The 26,660-nt window shown below is 35.3% G+C and overlaps 1 protein-coding gene and 1 non-coding gene across 5 annotated transcripts in view; both read left to right on the forward strand.

Annotated features, from left to right (window-relative positions):
* AGMO (alkylglycerol monooxygenase) overlaps positions 1 to 26,660 on the forward strand; it is a 284,230-nt gene that overhangs the window by 118,536 nt on the left and 139,034 nt on the right. For all 4 annotated transcript variants that reach the window (XM_045185306.3, XM_045185305.2, XM_045185307.2 and 1 more), the window contains 5 exons: positions 14,695 to 14,761; positions 17,252 to 17,317; positions 17,408 to 17,487; positions 21,079 to 21,213; positions 22,504 to 22,620. In XM_045185306.3, coding sequence (XP_045041241.2) covers positions 14,695 to 14,761; positions 17,252 to 17,317; positions 17,408 to 17,487; positions 21,079 to 21,213; positions 22,504 to 22,620 — 465 coding nt within the window. The remainder of the gene's footprint in view (positions 1 to 14,694; positions 14,762 to 17,251; positions 17,318 to 17,407; positions 17,488 to 21,078; positions 21,214 to 22,503; positions 22,621 to 26,660) is intronic.
* LOC112319901 (U4 spliceosomal RNA) lies at positions 16,614 to 16,755 on the forward strand. Its single transcript, XR_002976383.2, has one exon. It is a non-coding gene; the product is annotated as a U4 spliceosomal RNA (small nuclear RNA).

Consider the following 26,660-nt stretch of genomic DNA (forward strand, 5'->3'; position numbering starts at 1 on the left):
AATTTTAATGTAATCCATGCTTTTAGTATAAATTATTAATATGAATAAATACAGTTGGATTTCAGATTTATATAATTAATTAATTAACATACAAATTTACTTTAGAAAAAAATGCATCCAGATTCATGGGATTCTGATCATGAAGTATATTGTTTGGCTTTTTGTTATAATCTTTCTTTTTGAAATTCAAAAACTGATCAATACACAAAAGTGTGAAATTTGCCAAATTCAATACGTCTTTTTAAATATTGAAATTGTTATACCCCCCAGGCATTCATTGAGTGCCTATTGCATTCCCAGCATTGCAAAAGATAAATAACAAGGACAAAAAGGGAATAAAGGAGTAAAGACTGGAACATTTTGGATGAAGGTAAAGTAGCTTAGCTTGAAATACATACATATAAAATATAAATATAAATATTTTTAAAGACAAGTTTAGGAGAATAAACAGTTAGTCATCCCAGGCCAGAAATTCTCAGTTACTGATAGTTCATTGGTTTGATCCATCCCGAGGAAAATTTGATGGGATGACATTTCTGTTTGTCTATTTATTTATTTCCTTTTGTATATCATATACTTCTTCAGACCTTACTGTTTTTCTGGAAGTATTTTAAGCATTAACAAATACTATCTCATTAAATCTCAACGCCAACTCTTTGGAATTGGTAATACTATTTCCCCCAACTAAATATCCTAAGTAGCTTGCCCTGGGTCACATGATTAGTAAATGTCAAAGGAGGACTTTGTAACAAGTAGTCAGGCTCCATATTCCTTGTTGTTATCCACGATATTACAAAACTTCATGTAGATGGGTCATTTCTGATCTTACTGGTATAATAAAATAGCCACTATGTGTTAAGCATCCAGTGTATGCCAAGCAAAAATTCTTTATATAATTTCCATAAAATAATTTGAATCACTAAAGGCCAATTAAACTTTTACAGGTTGTAAGGCATGAATGTAAATTCAAGTAACTTCAGTTAATGGGCCTTTATTTTAAGGGTACACGTAGAAGTACACGCCGCAGGAAACCATTCTAGAAATTTAATAGACAATTTTAGAAAACTGGAATTTTTATATTCACCAACTCTGTGACAAACACCATCCCTTTTTAAAGTGAAGAATATTGAGATTCTATAGTTTATATAAAATAACACAGCTGGCCCCAGAGCTTGCGTTTTGGCCAACACAAGCTCACTCATCACACTTCCTCTTCAAACAGTGTGTTTATTCAGTTATGCCTCAGTATACCGAGGCAGATGGTAACAGGCTTTCTGAGAACCTATCTGGCACAGTGTAAAGATCAAGGCCGTGGGTCAGTTCACACAGAACTTAGTTGTCATCTTGCCTATACCAAATTACTGTGTGACCTTTGCAAACATCTACTTGTTCCTGTTAAAATTTAATGTATTCTCAGAGGCTAGTCCTACTGAAAAGCATTTGGTGATATTCCACTGCTTACTATATACAAATCTAAACTTTTTGCATTTCATATTTTTTGTGCACTGCGTTCCAGACTGATTTTCTAATACACATAACTTCACTGTCTGTTCTGTGCAGTTCAATCTAAACTCTTTCCCATTTCCCACATACACCTGATGTGTAATCATAGTTTCTCTCCATTTCGTATTTTCTACATATTGCTATTCTATATGTTTTTCAAGGTCCAACTCAAATTCCCTGCTCTTCATGAAGTGTCTACTCTTTTAACAGTAAGTACCTATATAGCTCAGATTGTGTGTCAGCCACTACACTGTGATTTCATAAGACATACTTATTTGACCATCATACAACCCTATGGTCTCCATTCAAAGCAAGGAAATCAAAACTGCACAGAGATTAGGAAACTTGTCTAATATTGTGGCGGCTTGATTGTAGTAGATCCATGATTCAAAGCCCAGTAAATGATTCTCTCTCCTTTTCTCATCTGATATGTGGTATCATTGATTTTACATCTCCTAGAGATGTCTTAGTTTGCCCAGAACTGCCCCAATGCTGGCTACTTTTTAAATGATGCCTATTTTTCTGGCATAATTCTTAATAGCACATGCTTCCACTCTCTTAAATTATTCATTATACACTTGAGTTTCCTCCTAAAGTGTCTTTGATCTCTCTTCCCCTTTCTATTTTATTGCCTTACCTTAATTTATAGTCCTATCATTGATTACATAGATCATCACAATAGAATTCTGTTTTTTTCTATTCCTACAAACCCTTTCTTCTCCCATACATTTACATGCAACAACTGTGATGATCATTTTAGAATCAAAATATCAGAACACTCCCAACATGAGAACAGACTTAACAACAGGAATTTTAAATGGCTCAATAGCCTACAAGAGAAAATCAAACACCTGAAATCCATGAATAGATTTCAGGCTCCTTAGAATATCAGCTTTGCCTATCCTTCCACTCTCATCCCATTATCTGGTCCAGTTAAACCACACTGTTTTTTGCTCCCTAAACACAGCTTACACTTATTCATTCTCAGTATTTACATATACCCTCTGTGAAGCTCTTTTTCCAAACATTCTTCATCATGCAACTCAATTACCACTTTCTCTGGAATGTCTTTTCTACCTCCTAGTTAGTGTTAAGTGCACTTTTCTTTATACTACTCCTGTGTTTATTTCTATATCCATATTGGCAGCTAATGATTAAGAATGTGAACTGTTTTGAGGGACATAAACAAGATAACACATTAGTCCTACATATGGGGAGAATCCAATGAATAGTGATGAAGTTTAATTCTTAAATTACTATATTGTAGTTGTTGCTTAACTGTTTCTCCCATTATTCTCAGTTCTTTCATAGCAAAAATTGTTCCTCATCTATTATATGAATATATGTTTGTGTGTATATGTACACATGTCATATATAAATGTAAACAAATGTAAATTACAATGTTTAATTATTATGATTTATTCTTGATAATTATTACTGTCAGATATTAATAAATATGTTCTATGTGTATATATTTGTATTTACACATGAAATACATGTATGCCCTATCTCCCCATAGGGAGTGTATATTTTGGACAGTTATGAATATGTATCTTTTGGAATTATAAAAAAATTGAGGAAGAAGTAAGTTATATTTCAAAATATATACTTTTTAAAAATACTTATTTTAACCAAAATAAAATTTTATGCATCTTTTCTACCAAGTTCTTATACAGAAAGTATATACTCTAATATACCTTTTGTTCTTAAATTAAATTGGGACATTTCTTAGAACTTTTGTTCTCCTTGCTCCCTTCTTTTTATTCCTCTTTGAATTTCTTGTTCCAATTCCCTCTTCTCTGAATATTCTTCTTTCTTTAAAATTTAATTTACTTGGGGGAAGTGGTATGGGGCAAATTCAGACAACTGTAATTGAATAAAAATAAAGTAATTTAAAAAATTTAATTTACTTCACCATTTTCATACTGTCTCTAAGTAATTACATATTTAGTTTATAGCTCTAGTGCAAATTCTCTTAAGGATTTATGATCCGTTTCCAGTGTCTCAGTTAACACATTCACAGGAATATTTGACATCACTGAATCAACGTGTCTAAAACGTATTTCATTATGACTCAAATCAGCTGTTCTTCTTTGCTTCCATTGCTCCTTAAAGTCAACATCAAGATCAAATCTTGGTGTCACCTTGTCTGTTTGATCTCTTTGTAGCCAATCTTTAACCCAAATCCTATACATGTTCTCTCTAGAAATGATATTTTGTTCTATTCTACAATTACCTTTGAAAATAATTTTCCCACTGTGCTTATTCATGTATGAAATTGTAGTGTTTTCCCACACATATTGCACACATAAATGTCTTCAAAGTTCACAATTTCAAACAATATTTCATGAGTACCTACTCTGTTCCAGACAAAGAGGCTATACCAGTCCTCGGACCTGAGTTAGCACCCCTTATTAGCATTTTGAGGATCACAGCCTTCTTGAAAAATCTGTTGGATCCTGGTAACTCTTTTCCAAAGGCGGGGAGGACTTCAAAAAAAGAATTTTATTCATCTTCCTGAAGCTCATCAATATATTGTCTAAAAATTCCTAGTTAATCATTTAAAAGCCCTGTTGTGAAAGGGCTGGAATTTGAGGCTTTCAGACACAAGAAATAAGATAAGGATCTGCTTATCAGATTTAGAGAGGATGACATCTCGGGAACATGGCTAAGAGCACATATTTTGTAATCAAAAGCAAGTTTATCCTCTATTAGAAATTTGTACACTACTGTCTTCCCAGAACCTAAAAGGGTACCTACAAATGGAAGCTCAAGAAACATCTGTTGAATGAATATTTAATAGAGTTATTTAAACTCTTTAGCCTTGCTTTCTAATCTGTTAAGTGAAGGTCATCATACCTTCTCTGTAGGTGTGTTATGAGGATTAATGAAATAATGTATATTAACGTATATTGAGTGTATAGTTCTGAAAATAATATGCTTTCAAAAAATGACAGTTATTATAGAAAAGTCCAAAGACTACAAATTAGAATTAGCTGATAAAGTCAGAGCTGGAATAGAAGCAAGTATAATTCTTGTGGGTCACTGCACATATCAGAATTATCTGGGTACTTACTCAAAAGATAGGATAGTGCCCTTCTAAGAACCACAGAATCTAAATTTCTGGTAAGTGAGGGTAGGAATCTCCATTTCAACAAACTCCTCTAAGGGATTAGACTTAACATTGATGCATTGCAGTGTGAGCACAGTGAGTAGAGATATCGGTAAACTTCTTGAAGTCAAAGGCAATATTTTATTCTTATTTTTTCCCCATTGTCTAAAACTTTAATGACCATCAACAAATACATTTTTAATTAATAAATTAATCGATTATGTTAACTATAGTCTTTATAATATATGTGGTTATTGGGGAAAAAACAAGAGGACAAGAAGAAAGTACTCATAGCAAAGACTTGGATTAGAGAGGACTAAATTATGTTCCTACAAAATTCATGTTTAAGCCTTCATCCCCCCCATAATGATATTTGGAGATGGGGCCTGTGGGAGGTAAACAGGCTATGAGGGTGGAGCCCTCATGACGGATTAGTGCCCTTCAAAAAAGAGACATGAGAGAGAAGATGCAGCAAGAGCGCAGTTCTCACTAAACCCTGAATCTGCTGGCACCTTGATCTTGGACTTCCTAGCCCCCATGTTTGTTGTTTAAGCCATCCAGCCTGTTGTATTTAGTTATAACACCCTGAAGTGACTAAAACAGGATGTACTGATTTAAAAAATTTCTGAGGGGACAAAGGACAGATACACTTTAGCTAGTCCTTAGGAGGAAAATATGCAAATGACATAGGGCAAATGAACTTAAGAAAAACAGATAATTGTAGCTTCTTCTCATCTACTGATTGAAAATTCATTCCATAATATTTGAATTTAAAAGATTAGTATACAAATATTTTTTAACAGACCAAACGTTATGATAGGTGAGCATCAGATCTGACTTAATGGGACTGTAAGATTTGATATGCAGATTTATACATTTTACTTATGAAAGTATCTAATGCTTAGCAGTGCCAAGCACATGACTGGTAATCCATTAACATTTGTTGTTTATTGAATGTAGAAGCAACACCTGAAATTGGGAATTTGACCATAATGTACTAACCACAATGTACTAAGTTTTAGAATGAGTTGAATGTTTGAAGCATGCATTATATGACCACCTGGATTGGATTTTTGAACAAGAACTACTTAACCTCTCAATCTATCAGTTACCTTCTTTTTAAAAAATTTTTCATTGTTATTCAATTACAGTTGTCTGCATTTTCTCCCCATCCCTCCACCCTACCCCAGCTGAACCCACCTCTGCCCCTGCCTCCACCCTCCCCCTTGATTTTGTCCATGTGTCCCTTATAGTAGCTCCTGTAAACCCCTCTCCCCACTATCCCCTCCCCACTCCCCTCTGGCTATTGTTAGGTTGTTCTTAACTTCAATGTCTCTGGTTATATTTTGTTTGCTTTTTTCTTTTGTTGATTATGTTCCAGTTAAAGGTGAGATCATATGGTATTTGTCTCTCACTGCCTGTCTTATTTCACTTAGCATAATGCTCTCCAGTTCCATTAATGCTGTTGCAAAGCATATAAGCTCTTTCTTTCTCTCTGCTGCATACCTTCTTTTAACAGAAGGTTACTACCACTAGTGTTAATGTAGCCCATTTTCTTACTGAGTGCCCAAACTGTTAAATATAAAATGGTGTCACACAAGAATGAAGTTTTATATGATTATGCTTGTGAATGTTTCCCATTTTCCTTTTGTCAATTTAATAGGTGTTTTTTAAAAAACAGCCAATTGGAATCCACCTTCCTTTGAAGAAACACACTCAGCAGCTATGTGCATTCATTTTTCCAAGGAAAAGCCCAAAGTGTTATCCAAAATGTAAGCTGAGACAAATTCTTTAAAAATGCCAACTTGTCCAGCTCTTGTCCTCTTATTTGAGGAATAATACAATCTTAAGCAACAAGAATCAGCCTTCAAGATAATTGATTATAAACAGTCATTTAAAACTGTTGTTTATTGTATAAACATAGCCTAGTCTCATTCTTCTTAAAACTAAGCCTTTAACTCTTTAACCCTGTGGTATGGATTCATCAGAAATATACTCCCTATGAAGCTCTTTATGATCTCAATGGTCCTGATTCTTCCAGACTGTTTTATTTCCAAACTAAAAATATTGTTTTTTCACTTCTAGTGTGGAAATTTAGCTGCTTCCATATTACATGCTTACTGAAGTAGAAAACTGCCTAATCAGATAGGAAAACATTTGGCTGTGAAAAAAATCAGCATTTATTGAGGATTTCGAAGTGGGAAAGTAGGCAGACAAGCACACATCCTAAGGACTCTGCTTTCTCTTGCTTCCCTGTAGAGAAGTCATAGGCAAATATGGCCGCCACTGCCATCTGTCTAAATACTTGAGTGTGTTTTCTTGAATTAACACAGCAGAAGTAGTGGGGGATGTAATTAAGATTTTATTTTTCCATTTCATTACCAGATTCTCTACAACATAAATCATCCATAAATGTTCACATTGATTAAGATTTTTAACAAGGAAAATAATGAATGTTTAGAGATCAACTAACTCAGGACAAGAAGTAATTTTAATGTTAACTTATAGTGTTCATGGATTTTATCCTTTTTCTAAAAGTTTAAATGAATTGCTATAGATTTTCTTGAGAGAGAAAAACATATTTTTATATATTATCAAATAATACAATCTGTTATTGTCACTCATTCTACCTTGAAGTAAAAAATAGTTAAATTATCTGTTACTAAATTGTAATTTTGATTGTTCTATCCTGTGATCTTTCAAAAGATCTTAACATGGGAACTGAATAAATACCTACTGAATAAATTAAATCCACATACATTATTTTGATTTCTATATATTCAGTTGAAGAAGTTTCTATATGTAAATGGTACTAACATGCTAGAATATATTATTACAAGATCATAGAAATATTTATAACCCATTGAAATTCCAAAAAGATATGCATGAACCTATAGTTAATTATGAAGATATTTCCAAATAAAAGATTCTCCAGTTTTTGTACATATAAATACACATGCACACATACTTAGATAGATAGATGAAAGAAAAAAAAGGAAGAATGGAAAAGAAAGAGGGAGAAGGATGGAAAGAGGGAAGGAAGGAAGGAAGGAAGGAAGGAAGGAAGGAAGGAAGGAAGATTGGAAGGAAGGAAGGGAGACAGGGAGGTAGGAAAGAAAAAAATGGAAGAAAATTTGACCAGGAAAAAACCAGGCTCATCACGGTATAACTATTATTAGTCCATTTAATTTCAGTTTGGGTTTTCATTGACTTTTACCACTACCTGAAAAGTTCTACCATTTTCAGACTGCACTTCAAGCATAGATTTCTCAGTTAAATATAACATAACACTTATCAGATGATAAATGTATTAGGAGCTGGTTTAGTATTTCTTTCAAATACTGACTGCAGTGAAACACAGAGGCCCACAGTGGTGTGGGTTGCTCCGGAACATCAATCATGTATGGTGCAGTAAAGAAAAGTCTTTACTGGTTACAGTCAATGTTGTTACTCTAAGCTTTGCTCATCTGAATGCAGGCATTTTCCTACTATGGAGATTTCACTTTACGTTGCCCCCAACCCAGTCACTCCTCAGCATTTATCATATTGTTAGCACATTCATTTTAATAATGAGGATCCTGCAAAGCACATGCTTCCGAGGACATGTTTTCCCTATTATGACTTTTCCCTCTCAGACAGGAAACATGAATGTTTGTAAGCATCTCTTATTTGGAAAGAACACTGTAATTACATATAGGAACAAGCCTTCTTTCTGAAAAGTGAGTGGTTATAAATATTCTTATTCATTTCAATAATATATTCCAGTATTTTTAGTACCTATTTGCAGATAGTGCAACATTCCCAATATTACTCTAAAATTAAACAAGAAAATTAAGAGTTTTTTAAAATTATATTTAGAATGTCTTTTCTCCAATCTCAATTGTCATAGTGAGGTGGGAAGAGGAAATTTTCCAAGCAATTCAGAAAAAACAATTTTGTCTTGAATTAAGTAAATATTTTTGTTAAAAGTAAGTCTTGTCCTTCACCTTGACCATTGGTTAATTGTTTCTGTACTCTCAACTAAGTTACAAAAATCTAATCAGTCAATGTTTTCCAATCAGAAGAATCAGAAAAATAAGTAAGAAATGTGAAGAGTGAAATAAGTTAATTTTATAAGAAATAATTTTACATGATATTAATTTAGAATATTTATTTTGATGATGCATAAAGTTCAACTCTAAGCGATTTTTTAAATTTCAATTTGGAAAGACCTATAGATATATGTTTTTCAGAAAATACCAGGCAGTCAGAAAACTCTAGAGAACTGTGTCATTGAAAGAGTTCATCACAATCAGTTCACACTAGGCATTTAATTATTTGATTTACCACATGTACTTAGTTTATCAATTTCCAGAGCAAAATTATTACAGGATGATAACCTAGATACAGTGGAAGTTTCATCAACCTTTTAGATTTCTGAGTCATTCAATTCACTCAGTGCAACTACAAGGCAAGGGAGAGAGGGTCATAAGAACTTTCAGAAGAAATTTCAAAATCACTCGGTAATGTGGAAACTATCTTTTTCATCTCTGGCTCCTATCATTGACATGGAAGCCCACACAAAACTGTACTGAAAGAATATAAGAAGAATTCAAGAAATTCACCTGTCAATGATTAACAGAATTCAATTGTCCTATCATCCAGTCTGTGATTTTTATGTTTGGCTTTTGGTATTTTAGCTATTTATCTTATTTTCCAATTCACTAGCTCACAGTTCATGTTCGGATTTGCTTTCTTGGCTTTAAACTCTAAGAGCACTCCAAACTCTTGTTTGTCTTTAGCCTTTTGAGTGACAACCAAGCTTATTTCCTAATACACCCCTTGCTCCTATTTCCAAATTAGAAGGCAGAAATTATACAATCCTTTTCTCCTGAACTGCAAAGACTGAAGCACAGGAAGACATTTTACACCCATGAAACAGTCTCTCAGCCACAGCACTATTGACATCTCGGGCCAGAGAGTTTCTATTTGGGAGCAGGGGGAGGCTGTTCTGTGCATTGTAAGATACTTAGCACTACTAAAACACACTCCTCTTTAGGTTCCGGGAGCACTTCCTCCAGCAGGGAAAGGCAAAAGCACCTCCAGACATTGCCCGATGGCCCCCTAGGAACCCCTGTTGGAGAGCCAGTACTATAAAGGCATAAGGGTGGAGGGCAGTGAAGCATATTTATCTACTCAATATAGTCTTGTTGAATAATTGCTATGTGCAAGGCAATGCCGTGTGCGCTGTGAGAAGCCTAAGGGAGGGTGAAACAGCATCTCCGTCCCCACGGAACTTGCAATGTACCGTATTTTGCCACATCTAATGAGCACTTTTTTGCCCAGATTTTTGAGGGAAAAATAAGGGTGTGCATTACACATGGGTAGTACTAATTCCATATCTATATAAATGGTTTTTTTTAAATTTATGCTTATGAATTAAAAGTGTAACTCTAGAAAGCAATAATGACATCCATATGCAAAACAATACCCTGGAATACAATAATCGGTTTGGTTTCTAAATATAAATAAATAAATAATTGAATTAAAAATCACAGTAGAAGATTTTTTTTCTTGAAAGCCTGGGCCAAAAACATGGGTGCACATTATTCATGGCATATACAGTAGCACTGGAAATGAACACAAATAACTAGAACACAGAACAATATGGCAATGACATAAAAATGAGTGATGTGTCAATGTGTAGCCAAAGAAAGGGAAGCAAAATTCTCATTGGAAAAATCAAGAAAAGTATTTTAAAAATTTAGGTAGGTCTTGAAGGAAGAACAGGATTCCCACAGGTCAGAATGGGAAGGTTAAGTTATTAGAGGTAGAAGAACGAGAACATTGGAAATCAACTTTAGTTCGTTATGAGGAGATTTTGTTTGAGTTATTGTATTTTTGATGTGGGAAAATGCCTCGATGAGAGGATGGCACAGTCTCATGGCCCCTGTTCTCTTGCTTTTAGTTTAGGTCTTCTTCCCACCCTCACCATAAATTGTGGGGGGAGAAATGAGGAGTTTGAGGTCAGTCAACAAATGATTCAGAGTTTTCCTGCTGGATACGATTTGATCAATAAAATGCATGGAGCTTATTATTATAAAATTATTTTTATTTTTTATTTATAATTATTATTATACAAGTAAATATAGACTAAGAGGTGATCTTTTGGAAAACAATGATTTTTTAAAAAATAGGCAGAAAACATTGTTACTGGTTTTTGAAGTCTGAGGGAGAAACTAACACTTAAGTTTTAATAATATGGAAATTAGAAACATAAGAAGAGCAAATAAAGTAATCTAAAATTCTCTGTGCTTAACCTTTGGGGCTTTATGTATCCCTTAGACTAGTATATGATGACAAGGGTAATGTCCCTCCCAGAAAACAACAAAAACTCATAGACACATATTCATAAAATTCCACACGGTGCTTCAGAGTGCTTTTGACCTTATGAAGCCCATCTATGGCCATTCCAGGCATCCATGGTCCTGAGGTTATAAAACTGTAGAGAAAACTACAGAATGCATTGCTTTGAAGACCGACGAGGCACCAAAAGCACCTAAAATTCCATGAGGGGCAGTATAGAAGTTGAAATCCCTGCACTCTATAAATCCCTGGATTCATTTTAATGGAAATGTAGTAAAAAAAAAAACACTTAGTTATCATTACCATTAAAGTTTTAAGAAAGTAAGTTACTTTTATTTGATAGGAAAATTGCTGTATCTCTTAAAAACAAGATGACAGGAAAATAGATTCCTAAGCTACAATTGAAAAGACTCTAGGGATTCTTCCCAAGCTGTTCGAACTTGCACTAATAGAAATTAGTGTCTGAGCTTCATTTTAATTTTTTTTAGTAATAGAGTATTAGACTCAATTATTTTAAGTCCCCTGTATGTTCTAAAATTCCATAATTTAAATTAATTCATTTAAATCTAAACAACCAAAACTAGTAACTTCTAAAACTGAAAATAGTTGCAATTATGTCCACTGCATTTTCCTGAAGTGACTCAAAGCTGTGGTTGAATTGCTAAATGACTGAATTTGCAAAAGCAGGCAATAATTGAGTTGTTATGCTCACACTTATTAATTATTAATGACTTCTCTTTGCCTTTGAATCAATCGGAAGGGTTTTCAAAGAACTTCTGACTGGGCTGAGTGAATGATCAATCATCCCCCACACTGAGGCGGTCTTTCCCAGCTCCAAGGTACTCAGAGGCACTACCAAGAAATATAACTATGTTTGCCTGTGTTGTACTTGGCTTTTAACTTAAAAAAAAGAAATTTCATTATTGATATCACCATGCTTTAGCTTGCAGGAACAAAAGATTTTCTTTGAGGAAAAGAGCTTGACATTAAAAAAAATAATGCACCCTGCCAAGGGCCCCATCATCTGAATGCACTCACCATTTTTATGGCTTTAAATCGGGCTGCCCACACAGGCCAGGACCAGAGTTCAGAAATGCATCTGCGTCGCAGAAGCTGGCTGTGTAGTCTCCTCCATCCCCTTTTGTTGTCTGTTTTTGTAACACATGTTAGGCACCAAACAGACAAACAAGGATAAAATGGTTTTCTTCTTTCCCATCTAATAATTCTCTGCCAGAGACAAAGCCTAGCCAAAGCATCAGATTTCAATGTTCTGACTGCTCAGAAACCCCACTTGCTTGTTCTCGATCCATTACCACTCTTCTTCTCCACCGATATTTTTCCACCAAGTACAAGCAATGTAGTCCAATATAATACAGGGTTATTTTTCCCTACTTCCCTGCCAATTCCTCCTCATTAATACTGTATTTGTGACATAATACCTTATTTCATAGGAATGCCATCTACTTTAAGGACTACCTAGTCATGGTATTTTGAACTCCTGAAATTAAAAAAAAATATAGATAGTCCTTGGTCTATGAGTTCTGTTCAATGAATTAATCAAAAAGTCTACTGTTTGCATCTCATAATGCGTTTCTTTTAGAAATAACTTTAAAGAGTGGTGCTAGAACTTCATTTTAGAAGAAAGCGAGGCCTAAATTAACATACAGCACATACTCTTACACATCCTTTGCATGCAGACGCTTCCGTCTGTTCCATAATGGGAACTGAGAACCCCGTAGGCTGGTTAACAGAATCTAACAAGGAGACTCTGGCACGTGCCCTATGGATGGGTGTGGCATTGCTCTGTGGTCACGAGGTCATAGCTTCTCCTTCATTGGATAGGGCCCCACAAGTTGAGGGTGGTGTGGCTCCTGCGGCTCTTCGTATTTTCCAAGCACTTGTAAACTGGGTGTTTTGATGCCAGAGACTGTCAAATGATGGTTAAACCATGCTATGTAAAGACTTGTAATCTATAAGTATGTTTGGGACTTTAGGGATTCATTAATATCTTGAACTGAGCACTTATATTATTCTTATATTACTAGAGTAACAGTATCTTTCACTTTCAATTGTATCTTAAAAATCTTCAAATTATGCAGAAAAGTAGAATTCATAATGAAATGAATTTATTACTTCCATCACTTCCATTAAAAATCATTCTTGTTTTGATTAATTTGCATCAGCTATTCTTTTTTTTTTCATTTTTATTTTTATTGCCAAATGTTTTGAGGCAAATCCTAGATCTCGTGTCATCTATACTTTAGTTATACAACGCTATCCAACAGTTCCATTTTCTACACAATGACCATGCCTTATAACTCCCAATAAAACAGTACTTTTATCATGTATACTCTGTTTATAATCAATCTCCCACATTGCCTATAAAATGTCTGTTATATTTAGTTTGTTCACACCAGTATTCAGAGAAGATCCCCACAAGACATTGGTTGTTATGTATCTGAAATACCTCTCCATCTGACTTTTCCCCCCATGTCACTGACTTGCCACTGGCCGGGTTTATTCCTTTAAGGGTCATTTAAATTACCCCTTTATTACTCATATGTCTTCTAAATGAAATTAACACTAGAGGAGAGTAATTTCTTTCTTTCTTTTTTTTAATTGTTGTTCAAGTACAGTTGTCTCCATTTTCCCGCCACCACTTTCCCCCTGCCAGTCAATCCTTCCCATCTTTGGCTTTGCCCATGGGTCTTTATCCATGTTCTTGGACGACCCTTCCCTTTATTTCTCCCCTTGAAATATCATAACAATATATTCATTTTTGTCATTGGTAGGTTCTACTAAATCTATTTTGGTAGTTACTAAAGAAAAGTAAAATATTCTGTTGCCTGTTATGATCGGTAGAAGAAAGAACAATGCAATTGAGATTAAAAGGGCTCCCACATTGCCCAATATTGATTACATAGCAAACCAAGTCTCTTGCACATGGCCTACTATTCTTGTTTATGGCACCTGTCTGGTTCCTCTACTCAGAATTTGCAGACTCTGGAACAGAGGGTTTGTACATTATTGTAACATTAATAGTGTTATGTACCAGATTCTGAAGAGTGTTTACTTGTAAATAAAGGGGGGCCCCTTTGACTATGAGGTGTGCCTCTATGATACACTGGTAGATGGTCCATCTATAGGTAAGGGACCATTTAGGATTTTATTTGAATTAGCAGGATGACCCCAATGCAGCAGATGACAGCTCCGATAATAAGTGTTGCTGCATGGCTGACTAGAGGGTGAAACCAGACCCAGAATATGAATATAATTTTCTCTTCCCTATTCACGTCCTGCTAACAGAAATCATCAAAGACATAGTTAAAAGGTAAAAAATAAAATGAGAGAAGTATGCCTTGGCAATAGTACCATTTTAAATGATCAGAACATTATTATATAGATACTGCTGTTACTTTCATTTTAAAGATGACAAAATGGAGGTGTAAAAAGTTTGTTATTTTTTTAAAGATTAGGGTAATAAATGAAGGATCCAGGACCCAAACTGAGGCATTCTAGCTCTTGCCCTCACAGCAGACTCTCAGAGTAAAGAGCTTATTTTTGTCTTTATGTGAGTAACAGGTGATAGGAAATCTTTTTTTGATTCTGATGCCAACCCCAAAACTTGCAATATATCTTAACCTATGTGGAATTTTAATGTGAGTACTTAAGTATGACACATACATTTAATAATAACTGTGTGAATAAATAAATATTCCTTTTCTTTCTAACAGGTCATTGATAACCTTGGTCCTTTGGAACTTATTCTTAATACTCCTAGCCATCATAGGGTTCATCATGGTAAGTAAATTAGACTTTCTTCCTTTCCTTTTTCATTTATTTAAAAAGATATTGTTTTACATCGTTTCATCAGAATTACCCAACAGAGTCAGCACACTCTGTGCAAATAGGCATCACTCCTTGCTTTGAATCTGGACAATGCTCATCTGTAAAGCAAGGACTGGAGACAAAAAAACAAAACAAAACAAAAAAAACCACCAACAACAACTTTTTTATATCTAGCTTTAGGATTTTTCTTTTTGCCTAAATCTCCTCAGATGTAGTGGGAAAAAAAATGAGTTAAATAAAATGAGTTAAATAAAATGAGTTAAAAAAATGAGTTAAAAAAAAAATGAGTGGATATTCACTTTATATCTTGAAGGCCATTCCTTCTGTGACCTGATGCTGAGGTCATTCCTGTCTTGGGCCAGAGAGTGCCTGGTCTTGAAAACTGTGGGGATTTGAGGGAAGCCTAAAAAACAACATTTTACTTCCTCAGCTAAATTGTGTGAACAAACTCTACATGCACTGCATTTGCCTGATAAAGAGAAAATCCCAGGTGGTGGGTGCGTAAAATTTAAGGATACTGGCTTAATAAATGGAAATTTTCACATTTGTGCACCAAAAGACCTAGAAAACAAGGTGCATATCAGCATCACTTGTAACATGGAAAAAACAGATCTACTTTATGTGTTTATAAGCAGTAGAATAGACAAACTGTAGACTATTCGTGTAATGGAGAACTACATCCCAATGGCAGCTCCTAAACTATTATGACACACAAGGGCATGAGTGAATCTCACAAACATACTGTTGAGAAAAGGAAGCTGGTAATAAAAGAATATTATTGCCCTGTTTTTATAAGTTTCCAGAAATCAGGCAGCACTGCAGATCTCCCTCCCCTTGGGCACTGGTCCCTTTCCCATGGCAGCGAGCGGAGCAGAAGCCCCCGCTCCCCCGGGAAGAGGAGAGGACGAGGTCGGGCTGCACATGTTCAGTTTCCTCTTCCAAATTCAACAGTCATTCCTCTACCACGAGGGAGTCATTAGTGAGGGGGTGGAGAGGCCAAGGATGTTATACTCTTGGTGTTCCCTCCGCATAAAAGGAAACACAAGGAGTGGAGAAGAGCAAGTTCACATTGAAGAAGGAATGTCGCGAGCTTCCTGTTTGACTTCAGAGCACCTTCCCACACCTGTTGCTTTATATCAGCCTCAGCACTATTAACATTTTAATATTAATTTTAAAAAGACCAGACAGTTCTCTGGGGCCAAGGGAGTGGTCCCGTGTGTTACAGCATGTTGGACCCTACGCACTAGATACCAGTAATATCCCCTTGCAGTGTGACTACCAACAATGTCTTCAGAGATCCCCACATGTCCCCTGAGGTCAGAGTGCTCCCTCATCCACCTGAGAGCCACTGTGTACACCGTGTATGACCAGGGGGTGTGCATCAGTGTAGCCAGCTCCACTCTACTTTTGCACTGGGGGAGATTTTCCCTAGCATCTTCACTTTTAAATGTCCATCTCCACGTAGGGAAGGTGTGTAAATAAATGAGGAAGTGCAAACACAGTGAGTTTGTTGGAGTAGTGGTTTGGTGGTTTGATATTCTTTATCCTTATTTACAATCATTGAATACATTTGGCTTCTATTATTATTAAAGAAATTATGCCCAGCTATTTAAATTATAATTTGAATACTTTGGAACAGAAAAAAAATCATATATGTTCTGAGCAAATTAAAAACTTCAGGTTAGTTGGAATTTCATTTATGGATTTTATGATTTTAAAAGATAGTAATATCTCACTCTAAATAAAAAATTTTCTTCCTAGAAAAGCTGCAGGGACATAATGCACTTAAAAATTTAAAACAAATAGCTTTGTGCAGTGGCAGTATCGTAGCCAATGAGGTTTATCCCAGGCGCGATTATTGCTAATTGAAAAATTTAAAACAAATAAAGAAACATACACAAATTACATATTTTATCTATCTTATTTACTAGTGCCATTTTTTTCTGGGCCATTAAATTTTTAATCATTATTTTTGATAGTCTTAAAAATAAAATGAAGAATTATCCAAGATTTTTAAAAACTGGAAAATTATTGGTACATTTTTAAAATCTGGGATGATTCTTAATAGTTTTAAGAAAATCTTTGCTTTTTCTAGTAAAATTAATTGAAAAATAAAATAAAAACTCACTTTACTAGCAAATAACAGCTAGTATTATCAGTGAAAAAACATTCCTAGGAAAATCATTCTGTTACGTAAGTCTTATTTTTCTTAATGTGTTCTAAAATACAAGGAGATAGAACAAAAAGGAAAAAAGACTCATGGACGTGGACAACGGTGTGGTGATTGCTGGGGGGAGGGGGTATAAGGGAACTAAAAGGGAATGAAAAAAAATACAATACAGATTAAGTCAAAAAATTGGAATGATAGAGTAAAATATAAGAAGAATTGTTCCAAGAAGTATAACTTTATTCTTTAAAACATTTTAAATATGTTTCTCATAGGCAGAAACCGTTATTGCATAGACAAAAATTATGCTGGCACACTTATTATATGGGACAGAATTTTTGGTAAGTAAAAAGCACCAGAATTTTTAAAAATTAATTAGCTCCTAATTCTGAAAAAGTCAAAAGTTCACATCCTGATTGTTTATCTTCCAGGAACATTTGAGGCAGAAAATAAAAATGTTCTATATGGTTTGACACATCCCATTAATACATTTGATCCATTCAAGGTGCAGGTAATGTACTTAGTTTTATTCTTTATGAATTGACTATATTCTATTGAGAACTCACATTTAAAAGAAAAAGAGTTTTAAAAGGTGGTAGTGAATGACAATACCCTGAAAAAACATTTAACTTATATAAAAGAATTTAAAAATAAATCTGGTGCTTACACAAAGACTTGAATCAATTTGGGCAAAATACATTAGAAAACAATTCATTAAAATGTTTAACTATTTCTACTGCCTAGAATGAAAAAAACGGCTCTTTAGCAAACAATCTATCTCAGCATAGATCTGAAATGTATTCATGGATTCAGAAAGAGCCGCAGTAACATGTATAATTAAGGCTGAACCCACAGTAAGAAAAATATTTGCTTCGTGTCTGCACAACTCTGGTTAAAATTCAGCAGGAGGCCTTCACCCCTCTCTTCTTGGGCCTCCGTGTCAGGAGCGATTACGGGCTGGTTGGGTCTGCGCACTCTCTCACCTGCAAAGGCTTGTTGCACTGGACCGCTTTCCTGTTAGACATGTGGTATTGGTTGTCCACTGGTTTCCATGGCTAGTACTAGAGAAATTAGGAATGTCTGTGAGGCTCCCATCTGTCGGCAGCACCCCACCTCAAACACTCCTGGGACTAGGGACTCGTAAATGAGAAAAAGATAAGAATGCTTGAACCACTGAAGGGGACAGTCAGTGCCAGCTCTGTCCCGGGCCCTGGGTTTGCAGCATTCGGGAAGGGAGAAAATTACAGGTTCCTATTGGGCCTGCTTTCAAACCTACGTCTTCAAATTTTTAAGAAAGTTAAAATAAAATAAATTGATATTTATTTTACTCTGTGTAGGGCATTGCGAACAGCTCAGCGCAAATATTTGATGGAACCATTACTAAAACCTTTTGAGGTAGTGGTTCTCTTTATTTTTGGGTGGATGAAACTGAGGGTCCCAGGATTTAAATAATTCACCCAATGACACACAGCTTGTCAGGAGCAAACTTAGCCAAGATGGGTTCCAGGAGAAGCCCAAAACTTACACTCTCCTGCCTCTTTACAGAAAAGGCCATGGCCAATTGTCTTCCTTTTTCAAGTGAAGGGCATTTTTTTCTCACACTTCAAAAGAAAAAAAAAAATGATGATTTCTCACTTTTTCTCAACTACAGAGCAATTTGCTCTCTGTGTCTCTTGGTCTCTCTTTCCCTGCCCTCCTCCCACCCCCACTCTCTCTTTCTCTCAGGAGAACACTAAAGAAATATTTCAGAGTTCTTTCTTAATAGGAAACTTTACAGAATTGAATTCAATTTAGAAATAATACATGGAGAGCTGCTTCTCCAGCTGATGTGGTCCTGTCTCCATCACACGGAGATGAGGAAGGGCGCAGACAACTTGGTCTCGGCCCGGTGTGACTGAGCCTTTCAGATTTCACGTGCATGTGAATCCTGGGAGGATCTTCTTAAAGTGCGGATTCTGTTCAGCAGTTCTCACAAGCTCCCTGGTAGTGTCTACTGCTGGTTCATTCTGAACTTTTAAATAGAAAGGCTTTGGAAGCGTACCCTCTGGCTGAGGAAAAGCAGCTCATGTTGTGACAGAGTAAGAGACTGACAACTGTCCACGAGCTGCAGAAGTAGTTGTGCAGGATTTGGAGAGAGACAATATTCAGACAATCGCAAGTGTTTATGAGCTACTTATGAATTTGTGCCGGGTTCAAATCTCCAGGCATCTACTCCTCACATAAACTTTTTTTTCCCTGTAGTGACTGTCACAACTGTGTCTAAGGTTTAGTCTTATATTAATACATGTTCACTCACATCCTCAGAAATGTCACACCAGCAAGTTGTGATCATTGAGTTCCAGAACCTACAGAAACACATATTTACTTTCACTTATATTCCTGCATATTCAGCTAAATCTCTTACCTTTCTCCCCAAAACATAAAAGAGCAACTTAGGAAATGTTTTCCCTTAGTATTTGGCGTAAACAATTCACTTTGTTCTCCTTTGAGGTACAAGAATTTCAGAGCATTGGATAGCAAATAAGTGAGAAAGTACTCCTGATTTTAAAATGTTACCATATATTTCTCACAGATTGTATCTAGTGTGATAGCAATAAAATTGCAGTCAGTTTTTAAAATAACACTACAAATAAGTATATTAATGTGTTATAAATTCTAAACACCTCAACTTGCTGTCTTCTTCTTCTTCTTCTTCTTATTATTATTTTTGCAAAACTGCACGATAACTTCCCATCTAACATTTCCTTTTTTATCAAATTTGGTTCACTAAATCCTAAATGGTTCCTTAATTGCTTAAGATTCCTTATTGTAATATTTTAAGCAATTTAAAAAGCTGTGTTTTTAGTTCTAGCAGTTTGAATTCTTTGAGAGACAGTTAAGCCAGCAAGTCCACAAATTCTGATCGAGTCAAAACTTCTTTCCATATCAAGGTGTTACTACACTTATAATAAAACTCATCTCTAGATTCTATAGCTGATGTTCAACCTCTAGGATTATTTTTAGTCCTTTGATGTATTATGATGACAAGTGTGGCATTTATAGCTAATTATCTTAGTAGCTATATTTGTTGGGTACTCATCATATATGGTTATTGGGTACTTATCAGGTATGGATGTATTTTTAACTTCAGTACCTGTCAAATGTATGTTATTTAAAGATTGTGAATTCCTGATATAAGCCTCATGGCAAACTTTTGACTCAGTCAGCAAACTTTTATATTTTCTTATACAGAATATAGTCTATTTAATACTCAGAAGTCTACTATCAGAAATAGCTTTCAATATGTTTCCTTTATATGATATATTTACCTATAGCTCAATAGAGTAAAGGATTATTTTTCAAATATGTGACATATATGCAATATTTGTATGTTTCCATGATCAACCTAATATCCATTTAGCAAGACTTTAGAAAAGATGACATTGGCCCTCGTAAGGTGGCTCAGTTGGTTAGGTTGCCATCCCGTACACCAAAAGGTTGCAGGTTCAATTCCCAGTTAGGGTACATACCTGAGTTATGGGTTCAGTCCCCAACTGTGGCATGTACAGGATGCAACCAATTGATGTTTCTCTCTTATATCAATGTTTCTCTCCCTCTCCCTCTCCATCTCCCTCTCTGTCCCTCCTTTCCTCCTTCACTCCTTCACTCCCTCCCTCCCTTTCTTTTCCATCTAAAATCAAAAAACATATCCTCAAGTGAGGATTAAAAATAAATAAGAAAACATAAAAAAGATGTCACTAGACATGGATATTAAGTACACAGTCTCCTAGTTAATTCCATTGGAAGTAAAGCCTCTTAATTCACTTCAACTTTGCTGAGTTTCTAAACAATTTACCTGTTTTTTAATCTCCAAATTATAGTTTTGTGGAGCTCCAAAAATATTGACAAGAATACATTTAAATGTAAAGGTATATAAATTCATAGAATGAATTATAATTTGTAATGTAGTTACATATTAATTAACATTAATCAAATTACACATGACCTATATATTTTTAAAAATATGTAAATTGCATTAAACAGTAAAATGAAATACATGATTTACTGTACTTAATTTTCTATTAAGAGGTTTTCATTTTAAACTATATTTTTATTCTTCTAGTTCCACCATTTAGTTTACATATGGACAGCATTCTGGGCCACACCGGGGTTCTTCAATAAGTTTTCTGTCATATTTAAAGGGCCAGGATGGGGTCCTGGGAAACCACGACTTGGACTGAGTGAAGAAATCCCAGAGGTAAGTAGAGTTCATGGGTTTCATAATGGTGAAGATTGGTCTCATGTTTTCAGGTCTACAGCCAGCCTGTTCATAGTGCTGACTTAATACAACTCTGAAAAAGAGATGTTCCCTTAGGCAGACATGGCCTTGTGGGACATAACTTAATGAGTGGACACCACCTAGGGGCCAATCAGAGGGGTGCCTTCACCCAGGCACACACTACCTCTCACCAGGGATCCTGGTTTAGAGGACAGAGCTGCAGAGCCTGGGTTTGAGATCCACCCAAACCCACAGCCGGGGGAATTTATGGAGTGCGGTCACATGTGGCTATCACAGAACCCCAAAACACGAGATATGGAGGGAGCCTTACAGGTGATTCTACTGTTGATTTTAAGGTAACTATGAACATAAAATTTAGCCAATATTTCAAGGATATAAAGTAACATGTTTTATATGGGTTTATTTTTATTTTCCAAAATATCCTGACCTAATAAGGATGTTTTCTCATCCAGTTATGAAAGCTTCTATGTTTAACTCTCCCAGATACTTTCAGTATGTGCAGTCAGCCATGTAATAAGAGTGAACTTGATATAGGTGAAAATATTTTGCTTATTTCAGTTCCAAAAATTTTAGTTAATAATGGTCTATTTATTATTTTTTCAAGCAATAACTTAAAGTGAATATTTTAAAGTTATTATTGCTTAAATATGCATTAAAAATAGAGCTGTAGTGTGTCTAGGAAAACCTGTAGTTTGCAAAAGCTGTTTCTAACACAGATATATTTCCCTAAGGGGCGTACGTATCTCCACTACCTAAAGTCACCTTCCATTTTCTCTGTCACCATACTTCCACATACAGGGCGGGGCAGAAGTACTTTTAGAGTTGTGAGTACAGAGTTCATTTTTGTACTTTTATTTATTAATTATTGCATTATCTTCCATACAAACAACTGTAAACATACTTTTGCCCCACACTGTGTAATCATGGACATAATGTTCTATTTTATTTTCATATTGCATATTTTATGTCCATTTTGGTTATGTTATCATCAGTACATATTACTGAATCAATTCTCTCTTTGCTCCACACATGGCAGGCCCAATCATAATCATAATGCTTTTGAAATGAAAACCAAGTGTGTTAGCTTTTACATTTTTTATGTCCAAATAATGAATGTTAGGATCATTTTGGAAAAAAATAGCAAAACCTGTAATTTTTGCATATTTTCTTTTTAGTTAGTTTGAATTTCAGTGAGAGGAATAAGCCAGGGAGTGATATAAACAAAAGGCTTCTTTCTTGTCTTCCTAGGTCACGGGGAAAGAAATTCCCTACTCATCTTCGGCATCTCATTTACTAAGGATATATGCAGTTGTACAGTTTGCTCTGATGCTAGCATTTTATGAAGACACCTTTGCAGATAAAGCTGTAAGTGCTGCCCGGTTTAAATAGTGTGAACACTTGTAATTTTGCTTGATAAAATATCTCACATTAAAACATATATGAGCCCTGGCTGGTGTGGCTCAGTGGATTGAGTACCAGCCTGTAACCAAAGGGGCAGACAATTCGATTCCCAGTCTAGGACACATGCTTGGGTTGCAGGCCAGGTGTCCAGTAGGGGGCATGAGAGACAACCACACATTGATGTTTCTCTCCCGCTCTTTCTCCCTCCCTTCCCCTCTCTAAAAATAAAGAAAATATTTTTTAAAAAGATAAATGAATTCTAGACTACTGAATGTAAATTAATTATATCCAAACTGTTTCAGTATAGAATGCCAAATAATATGCTATTGATCTAAATGATAAATAGTAAATAATTTGCCACAAATAAATTTCCTAACAATTACAAAAAAAAAGGTGCTTTAGAATTTAGAATTAAATGTTTGGGAAAAGTTCTTTATATTAATTTCAGCGTACCTTCAATTAGAAAATACCCCAATAACTTTGACTTTAGAAAGTTTCAACGTAGGGTGGACTTCATTTGTTTTGTTTAAATAGTCAGAATATTCAGAATAACTAGAACTATGGTCCAGGGTTTAGAGTTGGGATTGTAATTCAGGCATTGCCACCTGGGAGGTATTTATTTATTTATTTAGCCACATGAGAATACTGTCTACATTTTTGAGAAGATAATGCATATAAAAATGCATAGTACATTGTAAAACGATAAAAACATATATTTTAAATACGTTTTGTTTTCTAGATTTATATTATTTTCTTCCAAAAATGATTTATAATAGTTCAAAGAGGTACATACATTATAAAAAGGTAACTAATTTGGAAGTAGGTGAAATTGAATGGAGGATCACACAAGAATAACAAATCAGTGTTTTTGACTGTGTTACTAGGAAAACAAGTACCTCATATAATAATCTCACTAAATCAGGAATTTTGATGGCTCACTTAGTAGCTCTCTTTGAATAAATTAGTTATACTTTAAAGAAATGGAGGGGATTCTCTTTAGTGGGTAGCCAAAAAGTCTGTATGTTTTTTTCCATAAAATAAAAAAACATGTTTTCATTTTCACCAATACTTTATTGATTTGGATATTCTGAGTATGTCGGCTGTCTCCTGTGTGGTATAACATTGATTGATTTGTCTCAATTAATGTCTTGATTTTATCGCCATCAACTTCAACCACTGTACCCAACCATGGAGCATTGTCCAGGGAGAAATCTCCAGCACAAAACTCCCCGAACCAATTCCAATATGTTTGAGCATTCACAGCACCTTCTTATACATTGCACAGATCTTTTTTTTCATTTCAGTTGCATTTTTACTTTTTTGAAATAATAAAGTATAATATGCTGGAAATGTTGCATATTTTCCATCTTTAATATTAAAATGGCTATACAAAAATTCACCAATTTTAATAAGTTTTTTTGGTTCGCAGGCCAGCGCTCAATGCACTGAGCTACACCAGCCAGGGCTAATACGTTTTTTAAAAAGTGCACACTGATATGACAGCTGTCACAATACAATCTAACAAAATTGTTTTGAATCAAGTTAAAAACAACTAAATGCTAGTAGAGCTATCATATGAAAGAAAAACCAAAATTTTTGGCCAACCGAAAACTCTAAGATGGTGGTTTAGAAATGCGTATTTCTTTTTAAGGTGCACAGAGAAATTGGGGATAAAATATACATTACAGAGCCTGTTCAGATGCATTGCATAGATGAGCTGGCAAAAAATTGAGGTACGTCTTAGAAATTAAAAGTGCTGAGGAAATATAATCCAATGAGGAAACAGGGCTATTCCTGGCAGCTGTCCCAGGGAATTAGACAATCTCCATTGGTTGAGAACTTAAGTGACCAGACAAAACCGAGAACCTACATAGGTGAGAATTCAGATAAAGAACTTGAAATAAAACTATTGAAACCAAAAAGAAATACCTCATTTATGGGATGGGGTAAGGAAGAAAAAGAATAATGGAAAAGAAAAGAGAAGAGAAGGTAGAATTTTTTAAAAAGTCGTTCCTGAGAATTTTTAACTACAAACCAGCCCTCATTCATATATGAGTCAAGGATTTACCTAACCATTGATTTATAAGCCTAATGCTAAGAACACAGCTGAAAGGGATCGCAGAGGAGGTCTAATGTGTTTAGAAGACCCTTGTTCAATTCACTCTTAGAGCCATCCGTTAAGCCCCGGGCTCACCGTGGTTCCACAGACGGTCTTAGTGACAGACGGTCTTAGTGATTGTGAACTCGGATACAAAGCACAGAGACACACTATGAAAATGCCGACATGACAAAGCATTTCCAGACACAAAAGAAACAGCATAATTAAACCTTAAAATACAACAGATCTTGGAAATGAAATCAATTGAGACAGAAATGAAGTAAATTAAATATGTTTAAAGAAGTAAAAGTTGAAGAAATTGAAAATTAGGAAAAATCAAGAAATGAGAGAATACAAAATGACAAGGCACATTTAGAAATAATTAAATTGAAGTTCCAGGACACAGAAGTACAACAGACATGAGGAGGTCAATGACCTAAACAGCAGTTTAAAGACAAATGAAGAGAGAATTAGTGCGTTAAAAGACAAAGGCAGAAAGTATTCCCATTCAGTGCTAAAAGACAATGAGATCAAAATATATGTTATAAATACTGCTATGAGAAACTCTAAAAAAACCCATAGGAACCTAGAAAAAGACAAAGGAATATAAATGTGACTAGTGGGCAGTGAATCCCACTAAGATAAATTTTCTTTTTCAAAGTCTCTGCTTTTGACAGATATCAGTCTATCCGTGAAAACCCCACAAGTAATAGAAGTTTATAAATAATATGTACAGAAAAATAATTCTAAATGTTTATTTTTAATAATTTTAGGATGTTAACCCTGTGACATTGTCTAAGAAGTAAGTCTTCTTAAGTAAGATGCTGAGTGCGTTGGGCAGGACTGTTTGGTTACGTGTGACAGAAATTCCACCCAGGGTGAATTACTAACTCAGAACTGGGAGTCTGCCATCTCTCTCCCTCAGACTGTGCTGCATCCAGTGAGTGGAATGATACCACCAGGAATCTTCTCTGTCTTTCTTACTGCCATGTTTTTCTCAAAATGCAGATTTTCCTACCCATTTTCAGCCTTTGTGGCTACCGGGAGCTCTAGGTTTAAGTACTGCCTCACAAAGAACTCCAGAAGTGAAAGTTTGCACCTGGAGTCTGATGTCGGGGCTTGGTTGACCTGGGTGTCACTGAACCGAGCGATGTGGTGAAGCCTGGATCACAGACATTCAGTCTGGGAACGGGAGGACAGGGCCAGCTCCACAGGACCCTCGTTGTTTGAGAGGAGAGACAGGATGGTTTGGGAGAAACATCGAGAGGACAATAAGTAGAAAAAAGGAAATAGATTTGAGTAGGCAAAAATAAACATTAGCTCTACAGAGATCATTCTCATTCATAAATATGTGATTTGAACTTGTTTTCGAAACATATTCTTTGCACACTTATACAATACCTACATGCAACTGTGCTTCAGGACACCAGAATGTCTTGGGAATATAATGGTAGGAAATATGCTGACTTCCAACAGTACAGCGCTTTCATACATTTGCTGCAACTAATGAAAGCAATTCCACCATGTAGCCTGTTAATTTGTCTTCCCCTTCAGAAGAGACGAAATCTGAACCCAAGAATTTATTTCAGGAGCAAAGCTTTCTTAAAAGCAGCATGAACTACATTACTCTTCACAGTGCACATGCCCCATCAAACTACCCTAATGTCTGGAATTATTCATTGCTTAACTTAAGGCCTCATAGTCATCTCTTTAAGTATTACATAATCAACCCATCACTGATCACTGTTATCTTCATTTGTTCACCTAAATTATGACTAAAATATATACATACATTATAGAGTTTAGATAGTTGAATGAAACCAGAAGAAAAGCAGTATCATCTGCATCCAAATCCAGAGGTGGGAGAAAGTAGTTGAGAGTACATCAAACACAGTTTATTCTTGTA

This window comes from Desmodus rotundus, chromosome 6, assembly GCF_022682495.2.
Source record: "Desmodus rotundus isolate HL8 chromosome 6, HLdesRot8A.1, whole genome shotgun sequence".
Taxonomy (NCBI): domain Eukaryota; kingdom Metazoa; phylum Chordata; class Mammalia; order Chiroptera; family Phyllostomidae; genus Desmodus; species Desmodus rotundus.